General features: G+C 38.3%; 1 protein-coding gene across 4 annotated transcripts in view; it reads right to left on the bottom strand.

The window, feature by feature from the left end:
- fat3a (FAT atypical cadherin 3a) overlaps positions 1 to 27,387 on the bottom strand; it is a 547,007-nt gene that overhangs the window by 98,616 nt on the left and 421,004 nt on the right. For all 4 annotated transcript variants that reach the window (XM_051927172.1, XM_028800422.2, XM_051927169.1 and 1 more), the window contains 2 exons: positions 23,672 to 23,882; positions 19,418 to 23,491 (listed from right to left, as the gene is read on the bottom strand). In XM_051927172.1, the coding sequence (XP_051783132.1) occupies positions 19,418 to 23,491; positions 23,672 to 23,882 (4,285 nt within the window). The remainder of the gene's footprint in view (positions 1 to 19,417; positions 23,492 to 23,671; positions 23,883 to 27,387) is intronic.

Raw genomic sequence — 27,387 nt, 5'->3', positions numbered from 1 at the left:
TCAGTCTGCCTGGGTATACAAGTTTAATCTGGCCTGACCCAACTTCTGACCAGTCCAAGCCATACATGAAGTCAAAGTCTTATGATTTTGTGTTACAAATCAAAATAACAGGAGGCTATCCTAAAAGTTCCATGTAAATAGCTATCTATCTATCTAAAAGTATTTCACTTCAAAATTTAATGTAACATTTCAATTAAATTACAAATAATATTTTAAAAAATCTAATTTAACAAGGAACCTTTTTCAAATACAATTGCTACATCACATTAGAAATTGACTAAGACACAATATATACTCATATACTTAATCCAATTTAAGGCTGCACATGGACATAATCTCTAGCTTTATCTCATAAAGTGTCTTATCTTCTATATTTAGAAGGGTGGTGTGATGACACTATGGTTAGCATTACTGCACACAGCTAAAGGAATCTAAGTTTGAATCTTGACCTGACCACTATCTGTAAGGAGATTGCATTCTGTTTCTCTCTCAATGGTTGGTTTTTCTGTACATGGTCTCCTAAAGTATCTTAAAAAAGGTGACTGGCACATCTATATTGGATTTATGTGAGTGGGTTTGTGCTCTGTTATGGATTAATGTCATGTCGTGGTTGGTTCCCATTTAACACCCATCTACCTCAAAACAGCCTCCACTAACTTATATTGGTCAAAGCCACCTAAGAAAAGTGATGGATGATGAGAATTGATGGATCCAAAATAGGATAGTGGTGGTTTGTTCTCCTCTGGAGACTGAACAAAAACACCTTAGTCATGTGAGTAAAAGACATCATTTCAGTAATAAATATTTTCAGGCTTTTGACTGTACATTCACATCTTGCTAAATGTCACTTGAGCCCCACTGCAACCACAGTACAACTCTAGTTTGACTTCTGTTGGTGGTGCATATTGATGAACTGACCGGAGACATTTGCTTCAGTTAAGTGAAAAGATCCAGGTCATTGACTCACTTACATTACTGATATGTTCAATTTTATCGAGTAACAAGTTTCATATCACTTACTACTGGTCTCAAAAAGAACCACTCCCAGACTCTCCAACATTACTATATGGTCGGAGAAAGAAAGTGAAAATTCAAAGAATACTCTACTTTATAAAAATAAAATTCTTTGTAAAAAAAGTTTTATGGATGGAAAAATGGAGATGAGCATGATAACATGCTGTATTTTTTGTCTATGTATAATTTGTGACAAGCAGTTTAGGGAACTGACTCACTTATGACGTGTTGAAATCTGTATCACTGGGAAACTTACCAGCTGATTCTGTACACATATTCACCATTTCACACTTCTTGCATTTTGTATGTTGCACCCTTTTCAACACGGCCACACCCCAAATGAACACTCATATGCTATCTCTTATCTCTTTCTCTTTTCTGTTGCTTGCACTTCAGAGTCACAGCAGTGCACGTTTGCTTGGGGGATGACAAATATTAAATAAAACGGGGCAGTGTTGCCACACTACAGCTCAAAAAAAAAAAAACAACACTAGACCAAATATACAGTAAGCTAAAATTAAGGCAACACTTCAGAGATGTAGTCAGTTCAAAGGGGTACCATCTTGTAGATTCTGGATCAGGAAACACAAATGCATATACCTGAATTGTTATACCCCTTGTACTTTCAGATATGATGCCCTGAAATTTTGCTCTAGAAAAATAGGACATTTGATTACTACCCCCTTATTTTCTAGACATAATTGCAGTTATAACCTATGAAATGAATCATGGGATTGAGTTAAAAAAAAAAAAAAACATCTTGTGTTAAAAATGGAATATTGTTATCTTAGGAATGTTTTATTGGTACTCCAGTAAGTTATGCAGTTTACATTGACTGATGGCTGTAAACTGACCCAGGTATAACCGTGTGTAGTTATGTCAGTGATTTTGCCATAAGATGTACTATATGGGCGACTTGCCCTGAGTTATTTGATACCTGATGCTGATGGGAGGAGTCACAGCCCTACCCAGTACATTGCATTAAGAAGGAAAGAAAATTAATGGATGGATACTTGAACATTATCTCCATATAGCCTAGTTTCCAAACTTGCAGAAAATACCTCAAGGCCAAAAGACATGAGGTCTATTAATCTTAATGCACAGAAGTTGAGAAACAGCACAAATCATTAAGTACAACAAGAAACACATTACTTTTCTTGAAATGCAAAGGCTGCAAGTTAAGTCCAATCTGCCCTCAGTAGTGCTGATGATCAAAACAAAGTTTTCAAATAGCATAGGTCAGAATACTTGAAATCTGAAGACCATTGGGTATACTAGACATAATGTACAATATCATAAAATATTTAATTAATTCACTGCTCACCCAACAGCTACCAACACTACCTATCTAAGAAAGCTTGCCCCAGATAACCTGTCTTGGAAGGGTCTCTGATCTAGTTTGCAAATGCTCAAAGAGCAGCAGAGGGCTAAAATTAATGCTGCAGAATGTGCTGGATTCAGTCCTTAAACTATAAACCCAAATGGCAGTCACAAATACTCTTTCACAGTTGGTAGATTGGCACATAACACATATTTTGGCAGAAATTAAGGAACTTATGTGTCTCAAGACTCTGTGCCATTTGTTACTAAACCTGAGCTATGAGTTAGTAAATTCTCTGAACAGCAGCTGAAGCTTATATGTCAGGAAAGGCAGGTCAGTTACTGCTTGTAACATTCAATGACATTAGAAGCTAAATGAAAAAAAAATGAACTGGAAAATTTAAGGGAAAATACCATACAATTGAGTGAATAATGTTCACAGTCAAGGAATAAACCGATTGGTAGCATAAATGATAAATGAAGAACACCCAAGTCAAAGTGCCATCACAGTTATTATCTTGCTGTGAATAAAACTTTAATTTTGGCTTTACTGTTGCTAAGTAGCTTTTGCTGGCTTCGTACTGTACACTATAATACATTAGAAGGTCGTAATATAGCTGTTTGAGTGTACATGTTTAACATTGATTTGTATACAGAAACTTAATCACAGCTTATTATTCTAGGAATTTTTCAAACCCATCCTTCTCCATTACAAGGTGGTAGTGAGCTAAGTTTTATCCAGCAGCAATGGGCACAAGGCCATCCATGCAGGGCACCCTCTTGCACACACACAAACTCGCTCTAGTTGGGTCTATTTATCCATAGAGGCCTGATCCTATTTTAATAGCATTTGGCACAAGGTAGGAGTCAACACTAGATGAGGTTCAACTTCATCACAGGGTACATTCATGTAAATTGAAACTTTAAACTAAATTACACTCACAAACTCTTCAGAATGTCAAAAGCAGTTAAAATCAAAATAATAAAGTGTAAAGTCCACAATCAGAAATTAGCTGTGTTTTATGCACAATAAGTGGGACAATCAACTTTTAGCAGCTTAACAAGGTTGTGCTGTGGTATGGGAAAACTGCACGTAAATGATTTGTTGTATTTTATAACATATCTGCTTAATGGCCATATCATGCAATTCATATTACAAATTCTGAGAATTCTCATTCACCCTGGTATGCAGCAATAAAATAATGCTTAGTCAAGCTACCCGTGTGTACATTAGTAGTTAGTTGTGGGAAGTTAGATGACCTGCTGTAGGAGTAGCTGATGTCCTTTTGATGAGATGCCTGCAGACTGTATAATAATCCAGTGTGTGCACATGAGCATAAGCTTCACCGCAGACAGACATCCTTTCCAGTGGCTTCCCTTTTCACTGTTGACAACACTTTGGCAAATGGAGCTGTTTGAATTTTTAATGTTTAGCAATTTCCAGCTTCAGTGAAAACAAACAATGGATTAATAATTAAGTGCAATTATTCAGCAATTTAGGTTAAGTAAAACACAGCAATGCAGGGTGCTGGCAAAATTGGGTGCTGTGGTCACCTTTCACATCATAAATTATCAATTTAGCAGAGTACAGTGAGACTTGAAAGCATACGCTTCTTAGATTTGCTTCCTTAGGGAAAACAATTTATTTATTGCCAAGCCTGTTTTGTTAGATCTTGATTATCATATTTAGAATTTATCACAGTTGCCATTAGGCAGTCGTAATTGAGAAGTAATGGACATTTTGTCTTTGTTCTTTTTCAATTTACTTTCTTTTTCAATGTGTCTTTTTGGGTGTGCTTGTCCTTTATTGAAATCTGACACAACCAAAAAGAGACCAATCAACCTTCCATAGTCTTAAATGTGGTCATTGAGCAGGCAGTTCAGAGATAAACGCAGCAATTAAGACAAAATTTATCTCACTGAATGCTACTGGGAATGAAAAAGCAACAGTGAGACAAAGCGGAAAAGCCCTTGATTACCCATAATACTGACACTGAACCCAGCAATATTACTTTTCCAGATCATTAAACTGCTGGGCAAAGAATCGTCTCAGAAGCATAATACAGAAATAAATAGGTAAGCTTCCTTTTTCTCCTGGGAAGCAGTGGACTAAGCTCAGGTATAGCTATACATTAACTAAAAGGGTTTCCAGAGAAATGCAGCAAAATTTTATATAGTATCTATAAGGAATGGTTAAACAATGACACTTCTGCTTATAAAGGAAATAATACAGTAAAAGCCTGCAGACAACTTATTGACTATGTTGCTTTCTTATATACAGTATGCTTGGTTAAGCACCTGGCCCAGTCACAGTCTGTGTGGAGATTGTACATTTCTCTAGTCTCTGTGTGGGGTTTCCTCTGGGTATATAAGTCTCCTTCCACTTCTCAAACCCATGTTTGGCTACGATAAAATGTCACCATTAATTAGTGTGTGAATGTGTCCTGACAATGCTACTGAGAACACTTTTAATTTCTGCCACACTAAACTGGATTAAAGTGTGTTTAATAAAGAATGGATGGATAAACAACAGCCATCTATTAGTAATTTAACAATAAGAAAACTTGTCATTTCAGTAATATCCATTAATATACTAGTTCTAGTCATGAAACAATCTACAGTGTCAAGATAGTCCAAAGTCTGAATTACAATTGAGCCTATCCCAGTGTACTGCCAGGGCTGGACATTTTCAGGCAACAAATCAACAATGAAAGAAAAACCAGTGGTGAGAGAGAATATCATTGTAAAGAAAATGGGCAGGGGTCAAAGTCAGAAAGAAAACAAAATTACTGAAAGCCAAAATGAGTGTGACATATTAAATAAAAAATAAATAAAAAGTCCTATTTCCCCAAGCAGATTTATTAATAGCTAATCACAAAGTTTATCCATCCATCCATCCATTTTCCAACCTGCTGAATCCGAACACAGGGTCACGGGGGTCTGCTGGAGCCAATCACAGCCAACACAGGGCACAAGGCAGGAAACAATCCCAGGCAGGGTGCCAACCCACCGCAGGACACACACAAACACACCCACACACCAAGCCCAATTTAGAATCGCCAATCCACCTAACCTGCATGTCTTTGGACTGTGGGAGGAAACCGGAGCGCCCGGAGGAAACCCACGCAGACACGGGGAGAACATGCAAACTCCACGCAGGGAGGACCCGGGAAACGAACCCAGGTCCCCAGGTATCCCAACTGCGAGGCAGCAGCGCTACCCACCGCGCCACCGTGCCGCCCCACAAAGTTTTTTTTTTTTTTAAATCACCAATCCAAGCACTTTGATGCCACAGACAGCATACAATAGCAGCAGGAGCTTGTTGCACTCAACTGTTGTGATTTACTGTTTTATTTAAAATTTATATAGGAATTTCAAACCTTTTTTATGGTGCTATATGCATTTACAGTAGTTAGGGTTTTTATTTAATCCCAAAAATTCAAATATGATGTTTATCCATTCAAAGCTAAAATATTTGAATGTCTTACAGCGACATCATTCTTGTTTTATTATGGAGCCACCATTTGCCTCGGTAAGTTTACATGGACAACTTACCCAGAGATGCATAGGTGTGTGCTGCTTGTGATCAACAACAATGGTATAAAGGTCTACTTATGCATTACCTGAGATTCAGATAAAACTGAGCAATCGCAAACTACTTTTAATGTGTTATTCCTAGGAATCTCACAAAGAAAAAGTGATCATAGCATCCTGGGAAGAACTGCATTAGACATAAGGCAGAGTGTGACAATTTCTAAAAAGACACCTACTGAAGGAGCGAGTCAATGAATTGCTGTTGTGAGACCACTGGAAATTCTACCGGCTGGCAAGTGGCTGTAAAGATATGTCATCTGGGACAGATGGGACCCATTTGCCCAATACAAGTAGAAGGCAAAATAAATTTTCTTTTTGAGATTAATCCTGAAGAATGCAAAAGGGATAAATAGCGTGATACGACCCCTTAGCCCTACAGCTTTAGTGCACTAGATGTAATGGGGTCCCTGCCAGTGCAACAATGAGTCTTGAATACAGCAGATAGGTATATTAAGTGAAGGGTCATTTGCTGCAAGGAGCAAGTCCAGAAAGTGTCAGAGAGGTAAAGAGAATGGAGAGGGGAGGGAGAGTTTTATGTGTTTGTGCAAAGTGAAGGATCCGCGCTTACTGAAAGACAAGCAAAAGAACACCTTAGTAGAGGTTCAGTTTCTTCTGTTTACTTGGCGAATTCTTTGTTTGTCTCTCTTTTATGTGATTAGAACATAAAGCACACCATTTTTGATATCACTGGACTTCTTGGAATTATAAACAAGTATGGACAGATGCCAAGTGGGTGCTCTCCTGTTCAATCACAAACATAATATAGAGAGGGTTATAGCTTTTATATAAGCTTTGGCTGCCCACAACTGTACATTGGATTAAGAAAGTTATATATGGTCTAGCTATGCCGCATGGCTAAGATGGGTTGAAATCTAGGTAGTCACCATAGACCTCAGCATTAACATTTGTAGTGCACTGTGTGTGTCTGTGTTATATGCCATCTAGTATGGGATTTGTAAAAGCAGTGCTAATGTGTGTGATGTGTCATCTATTTGAATGATAAATGCAATGTTTTTAATTATTAAAAATGCAGGTTGGAGGCCTACATGCAGAGCTGGGTGCAGATTAACGTCATAGCCAAGACAAGGTAATTGGAGGTTAAAGGCCTTGCTTAAGGGCCCAACAAAGAAGAGTCTCTTTTTGGGGTTTACGGGGTTCAAACCAGCAACCTTCCGATTGCCAGTGCAAATCCCTAGCCTCAGAGCCACCACTCCACCCATAATTATCAAGGTGGATAACCTTCATTTCTGTATATGCAACAGGTTTATATAGCATTTTAAATGATTATTGCTGTTGCATGGATTCCTGCAGGTTTTATAAACCAGCTTGACATTATGTTTCCTTTAGACGTGGATGACAAAAGATGAATACATTTACGTTGATCTGTCTCTCAAATACTTAGGAAAAAAGGGTATTCTCATTCTTAGTTTGATATTGAATGTATTCAAAGGTAGAGGAAACACCTTGTGTTTACTGACTTTCATCTCTCAGCTTATCATGATTTAACGACCATATACCTTAGTGAATTTATTATGACATTTATTATGATCATTACACAGAAACAGTGGTATCTGAGCAAGTGTGCTAGCTATAAGGATAATGAAAAATGAGAGATTGCGCTTGAGCAGGATAAATAAACCACAGTCTTTCTCTCCCATGCAATTAATAAGCTAGCTTAGGGCCCACTGTGTAATTACTGAACTAATGAATAAGCTACACACAGATGTGAGCGATCACTGCTCTAACCAATTTGTTTTGATAATTTCAATAAAAGATACAATGACATACATGTATTTTTAACTACCGTCTACTTACACTGTTATTTTTAGGATCTTAATGACAAGGAACGTTTTGCTGGTAAGTCATTTCTCAATTGTAGGATGCAGTTTGGTTTTCCTGCAACTTTCCATTCAAAAACTTGACATTTAACCAGACATATGATAAGCCTGAAAAACGCGAAAGTCATGACTTTCATTTGTGAACACTGCAATGAGTCTTTAACACACTTCCATGACAAATAAGAAATTTTAAGTCATATCTCATCTTTTAAAGCTTTACATTTTAATTTCTTACTACCACTGTCAAAAACTACAACTCTTAGCTCTTCTGAAATAAGTAAATGTTGCTTCTGACTAGCTTGGGGAACACTTTTTGCTGCCTGCTGTAGTAACTGATTGGACCACCATATGGTAGTTCTCAGCTGCACCTAAGTTAATTCCTAAGCCTCCACTTTATGACCACACCACTTTTTATACTCCAGAGTAGCTCATTACTTCCTTTTGTCCCACTGTGGTGTTCTTAATCAAATTAACCAACAATATATCTATCTATATATGCATTAATGTATCTGTCCATCCATCTACCCACCCATCCAACTTGTTACTGTGTACAAAACAGAATCCAACCCTAGTCAGTGCAATGCTCCAATATCACAGTAGATACAGAGATTAATCTAACACACTAGATTGAGATGTTGCGAAAAAATCTATTAAACCACATAAAGAAAAAGTAAATGTGTGTAATCCACAAACAGTGACTGAAAATTGAACCAAACTTCCTAGAACTGTGAGGCAGAAATTAACCATGCCAAAATTAATCTATAAAAATTATTAGGTCGAAATATCTGATTTACTATGCTTTCTTCCCCAGTATCACAAGAAAGTTGAGTTAACTCTGAGCTCCATCGCTGTTTTTGTATAATTTGCATATACTGTATCAGCGTAAGCTTTTCTCTAGGTACTCTGGTCTTCTTCCCACATCTCAAAGATATGAAAGTTATGTTAATGAGCAACTCCAAAACTGGCCCACTACAGTTGTGTATAATGAATGAATGTCCTCCTCTTACCTTAATTTTGTATGAAGATGGTCTTGAAAAGGAGTCAAGGGAATCTGGAAATAACTATAAAGTCATGAAATTGGTGCAGGAGAAACTGACAACTTTTAAAAGGTATGTTGATGAGATCCTGGGTTAATTTAGCTGTTAATTAACCAAACAAAATGGTGCCTTAGAGTAACAATGGCTGAAACTAATCAGTAGCTAGAACCTTGTTGAATGTGTCCCTATTAGTGTGGGTTCCACAAACAGAGCTGAAACAAAGTGATATGCAAAATATCATCAGTGGTTCTAGAAGCCTATGGAAAAATGGTAGTGGAAATAAAATGGAACCAGATTTGGTACTTTTCTGTAGGTGCAGGTGGAAAAGCAGTAATAGAGAACCTCAAGTGTAGTTGTACAGCTGTTTAAGTTACCCTCTTCCCTTCATGTGGAACACTGGTGTTACCTGAGGCTACCTTTTTTAAATGTTTAGCTAATCACATACTAACTACTAACTTCTCCTCTCTTTGTATTAGTATCCCCGCTTCTCTCTTTGCAAAACAGTTATATAATTGTAGTTGAAGGTTAGTTTGGTTTTGTCTGTTTCCGAATTTTGGCCTTTTGTATTTTTTGCCTAGGTGCATGGCTTTTAATAAATGCCTTGCCTGTTCCTTTTTATTGTATATTTAATATTTTGAACTTTGAATTGTTATTTATATTCTTGACTTTGTATTGCATGGCCAGCATATCTTAGGTATGATGGAAGAGGAAAGTAGGAACCAGAAGAATATCCCACAGAGAACATACTGTATGGTTTCTTCATAGACATCAACCTGGGCACAGCATTTGGACCTAAAATACTAAATATTTGCGGCAACAGAACTATCCACTGTGCTACCAAACCACCAATACAAAATTATACATATGCCAAGAGTAAAAATTGAAAATGCATTAAAAATCTTTTAAAAGAAGTATCTCTGAGAATTACAAAAGAAGGCTTTCTGCATATTACTAGTATATTACTTTCCTTTTGACTCCATCACCCATAAAACAGTATCACTTACAGTGAATAAATATGATATCAGATGCAACATTAGTCTTTAACATAACACATTAATGATAACAATTTGATGAATCCAGTAACTTTGCTGGTGAAAGCCCCAAACGCAATTTCCCTTTGGATTATTTGTGTGAATGTGTCACTAGCATTACACAACTAGCTCTGACAGGCCTAATGTCTCAGATTTTGAGTAAAAAAGGGGGCTTCCTATCACAATGGAAACAATGATACCAGACCAGCCACAATCATATATGAACTCAAAGAATAAGGAAGAGCTAGGTCTAATTAAAAAAAAATGTTCATCATATATTAGAAGTTACAAAAAATCTGGGTGAGGACCTAAAACTACATTAGTAAAAAGCCTGCACCGTTAAAAACTTTTTCGATATATACATATAGAAATGTAAATATATTTATACTACAGCGTGCCAGCCGAGATGCCTCCACACCGGGAGGCCTGGGGGAGCAAGTGTAGCCAGAGTGTTACCTCTCCCGGCATGCTACGGCGTTGCAGCGGTGCCTCAGACTCCTGCAGGGCTTTGAAGTTTGGTGCAGCCCTGTTGGGATCAGCGGGTGCCGCCAGGGGGTGCTGCATCGGGATCTGCTGAGCCCTTTTGGGCAGTTCTTCTGCCACACCCGGAAGTGCTGCCGTAAACTAGGTCATCAAGCACCTGGAGCACTTTTGGGTGCAGTATAAAAGGAGCCAGCAGCCACTACTCAAGGAGCCAAAGTTGGGAGGAGGAAGACAAATCTGACCAGAGGAGTGGAGGAGGAATAAGAGAAAACAGAGAAGGAAGAGTATTGTTTTGTGCTGTGCTTTAGAACTGTGCTGTACTTGTGGGAAAGCTCCTGTTGCACCCTATGCAACTGTGTTTGATCTTATTCAGGAAAAGATCCCAGTCACCCAACGGGAGAAAGTATGTCCGAAACTAAGGTCATAAAGCTTATGAAACCGTTTCTGGACAAAGGCAGAACCGTAACAACAAGCTTCCACCTGCAGCTAATGTCGCTTCAGTACACATGTACTTTGTGAGCATGCCCATGTTGATCAAACAGAGGGAGCTCTGCAGTCTACTTGTGCCTTTACATTGTAGGAAGATATGTAAATAAATCAAAGTAAATAACATTCGATTTGGCTTTTATGTAAGTAACATTTACAGTAAATGTTTTTATGTAAAGATCATCAGAAAACGTAATCACAAACTGGACTTTGCACGATACCCTGATGAGCTCTGTAAGCCGTGCTTTTTCTTTGAAACACAGGTGTGGGGCAGATTGACTGGCAGGACGCCGCCGGATCTCTTGTTGCATCCAAACGGATCCATCTTTCGCCTTTACACCTGGTGCAGTTGCGTTGTTCTTATATGTGAGTGGACGTTTCTTGTGGGCAGGGGAGGGCTTCTGTTCTCTTTCTCCGATGTAGAACCCTCATCCTCATCTGAGTTCACCTCTGTTATAGCTCATCTTTATTTGAAAACTAACAGTGTCAGATCGGGGGGAGTGTGAACGCGACTAAGAGAATAAAACTGAATAAAAAAATGCTAACCTTTACAAGCACCATACATTTACAGCGGCTGTTACAGACTCAAATCAAATGTATGTTTTTATTGTATAATTATAACAATAAGAGCAGCTCACTACTCAAAACATTTATTTTGTGACGCGGCAAGGTTCAAACCCGTGACCTTTTGATTATGAGTCAGCAGCTCTTACCGCTGTACTACCAAAGCAGTCGTAACAACAATGTACTTATTTTGTTATTCTTGTACTTTTTGTTAACGTGCTTATTTGATATCTGGACTTCAGTCTTAACACATTAAACACTTAATGTCAAAATTTTGTCATTAATACTAAAACATGAAAAACGTTTGTCTTTTAGGTATGTGTTCAACATTTCTGTCATGCTATACTTACATAGATCTTTGTAGACACGGAACACAAATGAAATGCATTTGTTCCAAATAATGATATATTTACACTATACAGCTCCCGGTACCTCACTAACAGATAAACAAGGCTTGAGCTGGGAGAGCGATTTTTGACGTTTCTGCAGTGGTGGGAGGATGGGAAAGTAGGCTGCTTGCGCTTATTTACAAAACAAAAGACGCTGATGGAGAGGTGCGAGTGGATTTAAGGTGGGCTGGGTTTACGAGTTTTTTCATTGGCTTTGGTAATTCTAGTGTTAAGTTGTTGCACAGAGGAACCATGGTCCCAAAAGCGTTGACCTCCCGTCCTGGAGAAATACAGCCCACACGGGATGGGCCGCTTCGCCCCACAAGGCTCAGCTTAGGGAGGGGCAGTGCAACATGCGGCCGGGGCCCTTGCCTGGCCAGGACTCCTCCATGGTGGGAGGACCGGGAGAGCAAGTGTGGCCAGAGCGTTACCTCCCCTGGGACACTAGATGGCAGCTCTCCGGGGTTGCAGCGGTGCCTCGAATTCCCATAGAGCTTTATGAGAGTTGGAGTTTGGTGCAGCCCTATTGGGATCTGTGGGCACCGCCAGGGGGTGCTGCAACAGGAACACAACACATATGCTCATGTTGGGGCACTCACATTAAAGCATATATCATTACAAGGTGTCAGGAAATTCTAAAACACTTCCAAAGAGGACAGTCTACAACTTTACATTCAAAAGTCACCTCTAAATTAAAATCAGGAACTGTGATAACCTCAGTACATCAATTATGTTACTAGGAGCTTTTTAAGTCTACATAGCCTGAGAATGTTTTTACAATATGATTTTAAAATGAAATAAAATGTTCATTTTACATCAGAGTATTTAACCAGTATGCTTAAAGATTAACACTATTGTAATTTGTAACTTTTAGTGCAATGGAAACAGTCATAAGGAACAAATAAATCACTGCTTACAAACTATTATAACTACATACCAGATCTAATGCAATCACATATTAATTCAAAGGATAATACAAATAAACCCTAACTTTCAGTTAAGTCTGGTGCAAAACACTGTTAAAAAATCACCCCAAAGAGTGCCTCTTGCATCTTGCTATGGTAACTCAACTAGATTGAAAAACAAAGTAGACTCTGCTTTGCTGAATCCGTGACATTCGTTTGTCACATTTAAGATACAGTTTTTGCAGTGACATTTAACAGTTAGGCAGAAATGCAAGCCATCCTGGCGCATATTAATAATACCTCTGAGGATTCATTGGAAATATTAATACACTGGCCACTTAAACAGACTAAAGAAGAGTGCCAGGCAAACAATGGGAAGAGCCACGTGACAGCAAAGAAAAAGGACAGTGATTCAGATCCAAAGGCATGCATTTTATTTAGCTCTTCACGCTGTTATATGAAATAGCTTGGCATGTATATTACTGTGCTGATCTGCAGTCCGGTGGAGTTCCCTAAAAAGATTTAGTGGTTCCCATGACCAGTGGCTGCCTTTTCACTATGTACCAGCATAGGAAAACAATAATGTTGTCTAAATTAAATCAGCTGGTGGCAAATAGCAGGTTTATATTAAGGCAGCTATCTCTGTTAATTAAACACATTTCTTTTCAAGGCTTGCCCCAGAGCAGCTAACAGCCGCAAAATGGTTGTTTCAATTTTAAATCCACAGAGGATTACTTGAGCAGCAGCTACTTTCTCTCTCATCTGCCATTCTTCCTGTCTAAAAGTTTCCTGCTGTGTTAAGTCTACCAGCAGTGAGACTCAATTGCTATTATTTTATTTATTTGAAGCTTTCGGTTTCTTTATTGTGTCGCGTGCAGAAATGCAAATGATGGGCAACGGAAAATTACAGCTCTGAGCAAGGTAGTCTTTTGAAGCTGTGGTGGTTTAAAAGAAATGTTTTAAAGCAGCATTTATTTTTCATGCATTATTGTGTTTCAATTTAACCAATCATATTACAAACCTGCATGTGTGCCCCACCAGGCTAATCCCCTGGCACTTCAGATCTCCCACTCTTACCCTCCTCATTTATTGCTTTTCATGTCATTAGTAACATCTCAGCTAATGCCTCTAGAAGACACAGATCCAAAAGCAGGCAGCATTTTTTCAAGTGGTCATTAGCATGCAATACTAGAAGCTTTTTCCTGTTCCAAAGTGCTTAATTAACTTTTTCGAGTAACTTGGTTGAGCAGATCTCCTGCCCTGAGGATGCCCTAATTAATTAATTTTCCACTTTTCTATCAAGAAAATTCAATAAACTGTAGCATCTCATTGAGCACAGTACAGTACAATGATCAAATGCTTTGACACCTTGTGGCTGAAGACAAAGCCACTTCATTTCTAACTCTGTCAAAACATAAACACTTTATGTTCTTGCTGTAACGTTCCTTTTAACCGAGATCACAAACTACACTAGCACTCAAGAAAAGAACTGTATCAACAGCTCTTCATAAAACTGTAAATGTAATACCTGATGCAGCAAAATTAACTAAGATTAGGTGATAACTGTCATATATATAAAAGAGAAAAATCTCTGAAGGCTGTGACTTTTTCTTGTGTTGTCAAATGACTTGGCAGTTCTCCATAATAAATCCATAGTAAGAACTTTCAAATACATCTACGTTAGGTACAAACTTGAATAAAATAAGCAAAATAAAACCTCTGCTTGTATTTTATATGCTGTCAGCTGTGGATCATAAACAGCAGGTCAGCCTAACATATGCAGTTTTTGAATGCCAATCCCAGTTTAGGGTGCGATGGTCATTTAGAGAATAGCTAATGTATGTAAGGCAAATGAGTCATTAAAAAAGACTGCTAGAATTTCAAAATATGGAATGTGGAATTAAACTTATCTTTTAAGAAATGTATAATAAATCTGAAAAGTTACCTAAATAGGCTTTGCTGTGAAATTCATTTACGATTCTAGAGGTAACAGGCTTTTTCCTTTCAAGGCCAGTTGCTCAAGGAGTGGGAGAAGGTAGAAAACTGGTGGTATTCTGTTTTTGCAGGGAAACCGAATCTTTTCAGATTTGTTGAGACTTTTGTAGGAGATTTTTTGTGCAGCCTTATGCTGTCTTCACGTGCTCTTGGACAGAAGGTAAATCTGAGCTTCCTAGTCATAAATTCCAGATGAATGCCCTATGAACTTGGAGGTTCAACTTGACAATCTGGATAAAGTAAAGCTACCCGAATACTCTGAACTGTGATGTAACAATGACGTTTCACCTTAGTCAATTGCATGACTAAATGTAATTTTTGTGGTTGATTTACATTTGGAGAGAAGTGATACACATTTAATATGTTTAGTTTGCTCTTTATTTTCACTAAAAATATAGTTTATCTGTAATTACTTTTTTGCAGACCAAGTAATAAATCACCAGTGTCCTACCTGTCTGTAGCGTGTCATCTATCTATCTATCTATCTATCTATCTATCTATCTATCTATCTATCTATCTATCTATCTATCTATCTATCTATCTATCTATCTATCTATCTATCTATCTATCTATCTATCTATCTATCGTGGTGGACGGCTGGGGATCCTGCCTACCTCCAGTGGTCTGTATCGGGGCCACGGGATCAGAGCTTAGAAACTCATCCATGTTGGAGCATGTGGCCACCACCAGGGGGTGCCCGGAGGATTATGGAGCCTCGGACTGTAGCACTTCCGCCACAACCACAAAGGCACTTGCTTATTTATAATAAATTGTAAAAGTGATTTGCATTACACTTTCAGTGTGACCTAAAATTCCACAAACAGGGCTATAAAGTCTTACCTGAAAGATAGCCAGCTGGCCACAATTTAAGATATGACACAAAATGTATATTCACCATTGTATGAAGTGAGAAGTCAAGTAAAGTGACACCTTTTATTGTCTAACATTGGAGTTTAAATCTAGCCTGAAGAAGGGGCCTGAGTTGCCTCGAAAGCTTGCCTTTTGTAATCCTATTAGTTAGCCAATAAAAGGTGTCATTTTGCTCGACTTCTCACTACATCCATAATGGCTAATACAGTACAACACCCTAGTACACCACTGTATGTGAAAATAAAATAAAGTAAAATAAAATGTCATGTCTCTGACCACTGGAATACAAAATGCTTTTACAACCTTAGGACATCTGAAAACAAGATGCTTGCTGTTATCAAGCCACGGCAGAAGGTCTGGTAGTGTGACTTTCAGGGTTAATGTACCATGATCTAACAGGATGTCATACTTTCCACAGGGCATATTTTCCATATGGTGCAATTCTTTTTACCCCCAATCCTTTCTTTTTTGTTCATTCCGTGTTGTCTTTTCTCATTTTTTACACTCGACTGGTCATGAACATATTACTATGTGAGACACACCATACCACTCTGCTTAGTTATTTATTTTTATATATGTATTTAAGGAATGGTGGTCTGCTTATTATGACTGAAGAACTGAGTGCAGTGAAATAAACAGAATTATAATTTCCACTGAAACCCAGGAAGCTTGTACTGTGTGCCTAATATGGTGTTAGATGTGAAAACCCCAGCTCACTAATGCATTTGATAACCTTATAGAAAATCTACAGCATATTGCAACAAGAGCATAATAATGGAGATTTAAAGAAGTATCCAACTTTCCTTTGTCAAGAGGCAAGGCAGAATTACAAAGCATTTTCATATTTTATTGACAGCGCAGACCAAAACACTTAGTTTGGTTTACAAAAATGAAAAGCTGGGATCTACCACATATTAGTAAATATTTGAATATGGTGGCCATAAATAAATAAACAAACAAGTTTTTAAATATTGTTGACTCTTTTTACCTTTTTCACTTAAGAAAGGCAAAAGTAAACTACAGTATAAGCATTAGAACAACAAAACCCTACACAATGACATTTTAATGCATATTTACATGAAAGATAAAGGTTAAACAAACACATCTTTGAGCCTACCATAAAGGTCACTGGAAGGTGGGCATCTTACAAATCTTAAAAGTACAATTACATTTAATATGATGCAGTTTAGATCAAACTTTTAAATATCAGAATACTTTAGCAGCTGCTCTCCTTTTATCTGCCTGGTACACAGTTTAGTAAAATGTTACAAGGTAAAAAATTAAATGTGCCCATGACAGATTATATTGCATTTTATTTTCTATGTCTCATTTCATCAATTTCACAGATCACAGAAAACATTTTATATATGCAGTACTTATATAGCGTAACATTGGTTCAATATGTTGGACCTTAAGCTCCAAGTTTGAAAGAGCATCTGCCACCATTGATTCCCTCCTGAGTAAGTCCCTTAACCTGTTTTTGCTCAAACTCTAAACATTTTACGTTGACAATTTATCCATAGCTCTGCATTTGTAAAGTGCCTTCAGGAGTGTGTTTACTACAAAGAGATATCATCTACCTGCTGAACCTGAAATGCCTAATTCTGGGCTGTGGAGCTATAAAACAGTACTACATAAAATAAATGTTTTTCTCACTGCCATGAGCATCATGCTGTTACAGTTAATGAAAAAATGCTTCTCTTAAATAATAAAAATTTAATGGCTCTGTACACCAGAATATTAGAACATTAGAACAATCTATGCGCGAACAGGCCATTCAGGCCAACAAAGCTCACCAGTCCTATTCACTTAATTCTTCTAAAAAAAAATCAAGTCTAGTTTTGAAAATCCCTAAAGTCTTACTGTCTACCACGCTACTTGGTAGCTTATTCCAAGTGTCTACGGTTCTCTGTGTAAAGAAAAACTTCATAATGTTTGTACGAAATTTACCCATAACAAGTTTCCACCTGTGTCCCCGTGTTCTTGATGAACTCATTTTAAAATAACAGTCTTGATCCACTGCAATAATTCCCTTCTTACTTTTAAACACTTCAATCATGTCACCTCTTAATCTTCTTTTGCTTAAACTGAAAAGGCTCAGCTCTTTAAATCTTTCTTCATAAATCATCCCCTTAAGCCCTGGAATCAATCTAGTCGCTCTTCTCTGGACCTTTTCTAACACTGCTATGTCCTTTTTTGTAGCCTGAATATGAATATGTGTAGACTGCTTTTGTTGTCTTGCCTAGCAGCACCATCAGTTCTTGGTGGACTTTAGCATCAAGGACATCACTTTTTTCACTAAATGGTTACCATTATTCCAAAGTACTTTACTTGTATCAGACAAGATAAGTGTGGTCACCATAAAAGGCTCTATAAAAATGAGGACACTGAATAATGAAATCTGAAATTTTGCTATTAACAGAGACAGATCACAACTGATGCTTACATCCTTCAGCTTCCATTTATGTTGACTGAAACATGATAATTTATCATCATCATCTTCGCTCTGCTTATCTTGATTAGTGTAAGGGATAGCAATATGCTGAGCTGCACTGACCAGACCACACTGACCAGACCACTCTATCTTTAACAACACCTGGGGGATTCCCAGACCCTCCTAACTCATCTTCAGTACTTCCTAGGTCTGCCTTTGGGTCTCATTCTAGTGAGGTGTGTTTTGTAAACCTTACTTGCGAGATACCGAGGGGGCATTCTAAGCATAAGCCCAAACCACTTGAACTGTCTCTTATCAATCTGAAGAAGTAACAGTTCTCCTCTGAGGTCTTTCTGCATTGCTGAGCTACTCACCATAATATGAAGAGTAACGTCAGCAAAAGTTGTAAAGAAACCTAATTTTAGTTGCTTGTAATTGTGATCGCATTCTTTCCATTACTATCCAGAGCTCATAGCAATATATGATGAAAGCATATGGACGGACTGTTAAATGTTCATCTGAGGACTGAGAATAGAGATAACACAATTTCTGATATAATGATGATCTATGGTGAACAATGGCAGACAAAAGCAAACAATATCTATAAGTCTATAAAAATTTTAAATCGAAAACATGGTTTATTTCACAATGTTTAGTAAAAATACATGTATTTGGGACATTGTGAACATACAATTGGACGAATTGGCACATGGAGTATACAAAATGAGAAAAATGAGATTTTTTTTCATAGACTATTTGATATTGCTTGTTGTTGTCTGGTGTTGGCCACCATTGACCCCTGTTATACCAGAAACTTTGTTACCTCCGTTTTGCATCCAAACATGAAATTAAAAATTTTGCTTGGCCATCACTAAAAACTACATGGAGTAAGTGACATATCAAAATACAGTAATTTCAGTTTGGGTGAGGTATTCCATTAAAACCGAATTCACATGACAGTTAAACACTTACAAAAATGTGGCCACTGTGGTGATTCATTGGTTAATCTTATGATCACCTCTTCCCTCACTCATGAAAAAGACCACGGTGCACTTACATTCTTCCACCTGTGGTAACCTAAAGGAAACAAGCCATTCTTTTTCAGTAGGGAATCATGAATTCACATTTGGAGCCACTAAATTCCTATTCTAACTGCATTGCAGTGTGCTCCATAGATCACAGTCTGATGAAGCCAATCATTCACAGGAGAGGAGACAAAACACATCCTTAATGAAGTTTTATGCCCACATTGAACTACAAAGTGTTCACCTCATAATACTATTAACCTCTATAGCTCCTCTATATGTTATATTGTTTTCTAATGTTCTGGGTCCATGAACATTCTGTCACCTACAATGATCTGCAAAATGCACATTATATTCCAAACTTACTTTGTAAAATGGGAACAATACTATGCAAATGAAGAGCAGTATAAACATTTATTATAGCATTCTTACCTGTTATATGGAAGCTGACTTGGCGGTTTATATCAGATGTGTCATCATCTTGTGTTTTTAAAACAGCTACCACTTCCCCTGGAGGGTCACTTTCCTTCACCATGCCTTTATAAACATCATAAGAAAAATTTGGCGCATTGTCATTCATATCTGTTATGGCTACTGAGATAGTTGCTGTGGAAGAAAGTGAAATGGTCTCTCCAAGGTCTGAGGCTACCACGGCAAAGGTGTAAGAAGGATGCTGCTCATGATCAAGGTCTTTCAAGGTGCTGATCCATCCAGTATTGCTATCAATAGTAAAGCTATCTGCAAGGTTTGAAACAGATGAATCAAGAGGTGCCAGGCTGTATGTTACTTGTCCATTTGCACCCCAGTCTGGGTCCAGAGCTCTGACCTGAATTATTCTGGTTCCAAGGGGTATTCCTTCCATTGAAATTGCTTCATAAGGATTTGCATCAAACATAGGCTTGTTATCATTTAAATCTAAGATTTTAATTTCCACATCGACAATAGATATTGCATCTATTCGACCTTGTTTTAATGTGGCTGACACTTTAAAATGAAACACCTCAGTGACTTCATGGTCAATAGCTTTGTCCAACTTTAGAGTCCCAGTATCTTTTTCAATGACAAACACATCCTGATGATTATTTTCACTCAAAATACCATTTATGGTGCTAAAGATTACTGGGGGTCCTGGCGTTAGGTAGACAGAACCAATAATGGCACCTATTGGAGTGTCTTCGGGGATAGTAAAGGAATACTGAGGTTGAGTGAAGGAAGGAATGGTACTCTCTGGAGGTAAAACATGGATATAAACAGGAATAAGAGAATGTTTCATTGGAATACCACCATCTACTGCTTTCACAAAGAAAGAGAGGATTGAATTTTTGAGATGACTGAAACTTCCTTTGGTGACCATCCATCCATTGTCTGGATCAATTTCCAAAATATCTGCAACAGGAACATGTGCCTCACTATACAAGGAGTAGGTTATCCGTGCATTGGCTCCATCATCTGGGTCAAAGGCTTGCACTTGTGTAACAAGAAAACCTTTTCCTACATCTGCTTTCAGGCTTGCTCTGTACTCTAAAGCGCGAAACTGAGGAGCATTATCATTCTCATCAATCAGAATTATCCTAATGGTGCAAAAGGATGCTCTCCCACCCCCATCAGCAGCCATTATCGTAATAATACCTCCATCCAAAGGATTTTCTCTGTCAAGCTTTTCCTGCGTGGTGACTTGACCAGTGTTATCAATTGAAAATTGATTTTTCCCAATGTCATTGACAAAAGAGTAGGTAACTTCACCAAAAGATCCTGAATCTGCATCAGTAGCTTTAACTTGGATGACTTTGGATCCTACAGCTGCATTTTCTCGAACTTCTGCCACATAAACGCTTTGAGAAAACATAGGAGTATAAAGATTTGCACCTAGAACAGTGATGTGTACTTGTGCTGTGCTTGTGAACACACCATCAGACACAGAGACATTCAGGCTGTAAATGGGATCTATCCTCTGCTTTCTGTTATTGGATAAAGTGATGACACCTGATTTCCTGTCCATAACGAAGTACATACGGTCATTTCCAGACAAGATACTGTATTCCAGGTTTTCAGCATCTGAGCTATCTGCATCTGATGCTTGCACACAGGTGACAAAATGGCCTTTGGGAGCAAGTTCACTTACAAAGGACTCATACAGCAGCTGATTAAAGATGGGAGGATTATCATTCATATCACTGACGTAAACAGTGACTAACACATCACTACTCAAAGATGGAAATCCATTATCCGTAGCTCTGATGAGAAGATCATATCGCTGTATCAGTTCATGGTCTAAACTCCTTGCCGTCAGCACAAGTCCACTACTGCTGTCAATATGAAAGTACTCTGTACTGTTGTATGAATCTGGAACAATCTGATAATATATCAGTCGGTTGTTACCGGAGTCCTTGTCTGTAGCCAAAACTTGAACAACAGGAGTCCCAATCATGGACGTTTCTTGCAAGGTGGCTTTGTACGTAGATTTTTCAAAAACCGGTGGGTTATCATTAATATCTTGCACAGCAATGTCAACAGTCACCTCAGCTCTGGCCCCAGTAAGCGAGTCAGTTGCCTTTACAGTAAGCCTAAAGCTGGGGGTGACCTCATAATCTAACAAACTAATAACGCTTAAAACACCTGTGTCAAAATCAATGTTAAACTGGTTATAAGGATCACCCTCTACAATAGTATATATAATGTTCTGACCTTCAGGACTGGTGGCATTGATACTCAAAATGGGAGTATGTGCTTCAATATCTTCATTAACAGATGTTGCATAGAAAGGCTTATCAAAAACTGGCATGGCTTTGTTCACCACTGTGATTGGGAGTTCAACAGAGGCAGAGAGTGGTGGGCTCCCACTATCCTTTGCAATTACGGTGACATGGTAATCAGTATTTGACAGGTCAGATTCAAATGCTTCTTTCAAGGTGACTTCACCAGTGTGCCTATTAATTTCAAAGTGCTTGTGGTCATTCTTGAGGAAGTAGGATACTTCCCCATTAATGCCTTTATCTTGATCAAATGCTGTGACTCGATAGATTGGAGCCCCAGGTTCAGCATCTACCTGAACGGCAGCATAGTAAGGAAGTCCTACAAAGACTGGTACATTATCATTGATGTCTTCAACCTGAACTTTAATGACTACCCTAGCAACACGCAGATGGTCATGCTCACGGCTTGCTTCAACCAACAGCTCATAGATTTCCTGTTCTTCGCGATCAAATGGAATTCCAGTGGTCTGAATCACTCCTGATGTTGGTTTAATTTTAAACTTGTTACCTGAATTTAAAATACTGTACTTGAGGGGTTCATTCAAGCGGTTTCCTATAGCATTCACAACTGCAACTTTTGTTATATTAGCATTATTTTCTGGGATTGATGTAGAGTACATGCTATGAGTAAAGTAGAGGCCACTTTCAATGGTTTCCTTAACTAAAATGTTCACTATTGCAGTGTTGAAAAATTTTCCATCAGAAACCTTGACATGCAGCTGATACCGATCCTTTGTAAAGCTATTATTTCTTACTGTAAGAACTCCACTCTTTGGCTCCATTAAAAAATTATTGGTCTCTGTTTCAAATAGGGAGTATGCCAGCTGAGTTGGAACTTGAACATCTGGATCAGTAGCAGAAACCTGCAACACCTCAACTCCTGTGTATGTTGGAAGTAACATAACAGTTTCATACACCTCCTGAGAAAACTTTGGAGGAGAGTCATTTGTGTCAGTCACCTCTATGATTACTTCAGCTGGATTTTCTGCTGTCAGTTGTGGTCTCCCACTATCTCTAACATGTACATGGAAGTGAAAGCTTGCAATTGTTTCTGCATCTAAACTGGCAATAGTTCTCACAGATCCTGTGCTTGAGTCCACTGAGAAAAACATTCTGGCTGTATCTTCAACAATCTCGTAAACAAGGAGTGCATTCTGATTTTGGTCTGCATCTGTGGCTTTTATCAGAAGTGGAAGATCATTGGTGCTCATGACAACACTATTGATGGGTACAGCCTCACTTATAATTCCAGTATACTTGGATTGCTGGAAGACAGGAGGGTTATCGTTTTCATCAAGTACCTGGATGTTAACAGTCACATTTGAAGACATACCTGCCATGTTAGTTCCTTGAACAACTAAAGCATATGAAGAAATATGTTCAAAATCAAGATTTCTTTGTGTAGTTATCACTCCTGCATACTGATTGATTTTAAAAGTTCTTTCAGTATTACCAGCTTTGATCTCATAAATTAGAGTAGATTGGCTCAGTGCTGTTATTGTTGCAACAGAAGTACCAACTGACACATTTTCATTCACTTCTGCCTGGTATTCTTTATGGGGAAATTTAGGGTGGGAATTATCAGAGATAGTTACTGAGATCCGGACCATGGTTGTGGCTCCTAACGGTGGAGATCCATGATCACTGACTTTCACTGTGATGACGTAATGGCCAATGGAGGACACATCAAGCTCTTTGGCAACTGAAATGATACCCAGTACAGGATCAATTTTGAATGTATTTCCTGTATTACCTAATAAAGACAAAAACAAAAATTAGAATCACAATAACTTTTAAATTTAAAAATTACAATATGTGTCTGGTGTGTTTCTATGTAAACACCTAAAGGCTACTGGAATAATTGTAGTTTAAAGTAACCATTAACTAGGCTAGGCAACAAAAAGATACTAAAAGAGAAAATGCTATATATTACCAGCTTCTATTGAAAAGCGGAGCTCTGCATTTTCTCCTTTATCTCGGTCCAAAGCTGTCACTTGAAGGACAGCAGAGCCAATGGCTGCAGACTCAAACATGGAACCCTCATATAAAGTGCTAGTGAAGTATGGGGCATGGTCATTTGCATCATCAACAGTCAAAAAGACTCTTGCCAAATTCCGCCTATAAGGAAACTCTTGGTCTCTGACCTGGTAAGAGAGCATAAAAAAAATTAATGAAAAATAGCACAAAATACAGTTTAATTTTCTGTCTTCCATTATTAAACTAATTTCAGCTTGTCAAACTGATTATTGACTTTCCAATTTGAAAAGAACAGCACTTTACAAAGTCAAGCCCAAAAGAAAGCTGTAATTATGACTTTTGTTATCTAATGAAGCAGCCTATAATTAGCCTTTTCTTCATCTCCTTCCTCGAGCACACTGTGGATTGTGTCTGGGTGCCTATTTATTGTGTTTTTAAAACTACCACAGTAATGAGGGTTTTTAGGACAAATGTCTACTCATTTGAGATCACAGAAGTCATCCTTCAAAAATTAGAGTGTATATGTGTTTATATATAAATAAGCAGGTCTGAAACTGTTATGCTATAATACATATAGACTGCAATGTTCTCACTGTTATGCATTCCAAAACCTCCAGTTTATTTTAGAAGAAAGAATAGGAAAAAAATGTAAAAAAAAAAAAATAAATATACAGTGTTTATCCTTTGCTCTGGCTGCCCATTAATTTTTGGCCTCCTAGTAACTTTCCTCTTTGTTTTCAGATACACCGTAATGATGATTTGCAATTCCCAGAGCAGAATATTGTCCATCTGTTCACAGTCGGACAAACCAAGGAGTGCATATACCAGGATGCAATCTGCAAAGCATCTACACAACCCTGGCCCATTCTTATACCGAGAAATTTATAGTAATCATTTGTGCGTTTACCCTGCAGTGTGTTTTTTTAGATTGTATTGAGATAAGCTAGTGAAAACATCTTATTGAGACTACAATTTGTATGGAGCACTCACTGTCAGTCCTTTTATTGCATATATTCACATTCCACTATCTTTACGTGGCATAAGCTTCTTTGTCTCCACAAACGTTCTTTAACAGATTATTAAAACAAATTCGCGTTTGTGGAGAATGTGCAATATTTACAATACTGGAAGACCAGTTCACTTTTTGAGATATACAGTTATCTGTTGTGATTCATAGAGTTTAGCGTTCAGGTTCCTTGCAAATGCAAAACTCCCTGAATATATTTTTGGCACATGATTACTGCATATTTATTGCACTATACAAGATGCAAAAAGTTGTGAGAAATACAACATAGAATGATCACTGCGCAAGCAAATCATACTGTATGTGTGAGGCTGACTGCCAAGAGAAAGTGCATAGTTCAGCAGTTCTTTAGTAAAATGTAACTTTTTCCAAAGTTTACCTTATTATAATAAAGTTGTGTGTATATTTAAGGTAGTAAACAACAACAATTATTAATATCACAGATACAAAAGAAATACAACAAAACACTAAGTTCAAAATGATAACACAACACACTCTAGTTTCGCAGATGCAGATGATGGTGGTGTAGATATGAAATCCCATGTGAACAGCTTCCTATAAGATATACAAAGCTCTCCCCCACCATGATGCTGATATAAGATTTGTAGAAGTTGGGAGCGCTCCCCAGGCAAAGACATTTTTCACCCTAGATGAAATTACATCAACAAGCAATTATAGGAAAAGGACATAAATCCAGAGAAAACTGTAAGATTATGTATGTAATTGAAGCGTTGAAACAAAAAGACACCACCAATTGCGGTCCTACAGGTTTCGTATGACTCACTTTTAAAAGAAGCGCCCTCATCTTGTTTCACCCAGCAACCTTCATGGCAACCGCTGAAGCTGCCCAATGGCACAGTACTCCTAGGGTTGCAGTCCACTTAAATAGGGTATTAACAACATGGTTGTGGTTTTCAGCAATAGATTGAAAAACTCGCAAAATAATTTCCATTTAATTATTGAAGACTAACTCGCAGATCCATGAATCGAACACCTTTGAATAGCCAAGAGCCAACCTATATGTGTATACTTTCACCTGGTCATCAGAGTGGTACCTGAGGGTTCGAGAGGTGGCTCCACGCCACATCTGCTACAATATATATATATATATATATATATATATACTGCGGTGGGTTGGCACCCTGCCCAGGATTGGTTCCTGCCTTGTGCCCTGTGATGGCTGGGATTGGCTCCAGCAGACCCCCGTGACCCTGTGTTTGGATTCAGCGGGTTGGATAATGGATGGATGGATGGATATATATGTATATAAGTAGATATGTATATATATATGTATATAAGTAGATATATATATATATATATATATATATATATATATATATATATATATGTATGTATGTGAATGTATGTATGTATGTATATATGTATGTCTATATTTATATATACAGTAATCCCTCCTCCATCGCAGGGGTTGCGTTCCAGAGCCACCCACGAAATAAGAAAATCCGCAAAGTAGAAACCATATGTTTATATGGTTATTTTTATATTGTCATGCTTGGGTCACAGATTTGCGCAGAAACACAGGAAGTTGTAGAGAGACAGGAACGTTATTCAAACACTGCAAACAAACATTTGTCTCTTTTTCAAAAGTTTAAACTGTGCTCCATGACAAGACAGAGATGACAGTTCTGTCTCACAATTAAAAGAATGCAAGCATATCTTCCTCTTCAAAGGAGTGCGCATCAGGAGCACAGGCTGTCAGAAACAGAGAGGAAAGCAAACAAATCAATAGGGCTGTTTGGCTTTTAAGTATGCGAAGCACCACCGGTACAAAGCTGTTGAAGGCGGCAGCTCACACCCCCTCCGTCAGGAGCAGTGAGAGAGAGAGAGAGAGAGAGAGAGCCAGAGACAGAGGAAAACAAAACAGTGAAAAATCAATAGGTGCCCTTTGAGCTTTTAAGTATGTGAAGCACCGTGCAGCATGTCGCTTCACGAAGCAGCTGCACACAGAAGGTAGCAACGTGAAGATAATCTTTCAGCATTTTTAGACGAGCGTCCGTATCGTCTAGGTGTGCGAACAGCCCCCCTGCTCACACCCCCTACGTCAGGATCAGAGAAAGTCAGCGCAATAGAGACAGAGAAAAGTAAGTTGGGTAGCTTCTCAGCCATCTGCCAATAGCGTCCCTTGTATGAAATCAACTGGGCAAACCAACTGAGGAAGCATGTACCAGAAATTAAAAGACCCATTGTCCTCAGAAATCCGCGAACCAGCAAAAAATCCGTGATATATATTTAAATATGCTTACATATAAAATCCGCGATAGAGTGAAGCCGCGAAAGGCGAAGCGCGATATAGCGAGGGATCACTGTATATATATATATATATATATATGTGGAACCTCGAGATACGATCACCTCTGTATACGAGAAATTCAAAATACGAGGAAAGTATGAGCGAAAAATTCAGATCTAAATACGAGCATTGGCTCGCGTAACGAGCCACGAGCCAGGCTGTGGGTATAGCTCGCGGCTTAGCGAGGGGGCGTGGTAGCAGTTGCGAGCTGCAATCTGCGGTGTCTGCGTTTCTCACTTAAGTGTACAGGTGGGAAACTGCCCACATCCATGATTGTTCCTGTGGCTGATGGGCTGCAGCTGCCATGTCCTCCCCGCATATATAGAGAAGCGCGAGC

Source organism: Erpetoichthys calabaricus, chromosome 4 (assembly GCF_900747795.2).
Source record: "Erpetoichthys calabaricus chromosome 4, fErpCal1.3, whole genome shotgun sequence".
Taxonomy (NCBI): Eukaryota; Metazoa; Chordata; class Cladistia; order Polypteriformes; family Polypteridae; genus Erpetoichthys; species Erpetoichthys calabaricus.
The sequence above is the reverse complement of the archived record's forward strand: the minus strand, read 5'-3'. Positions and strand labels throughout refer to the sequence as shown.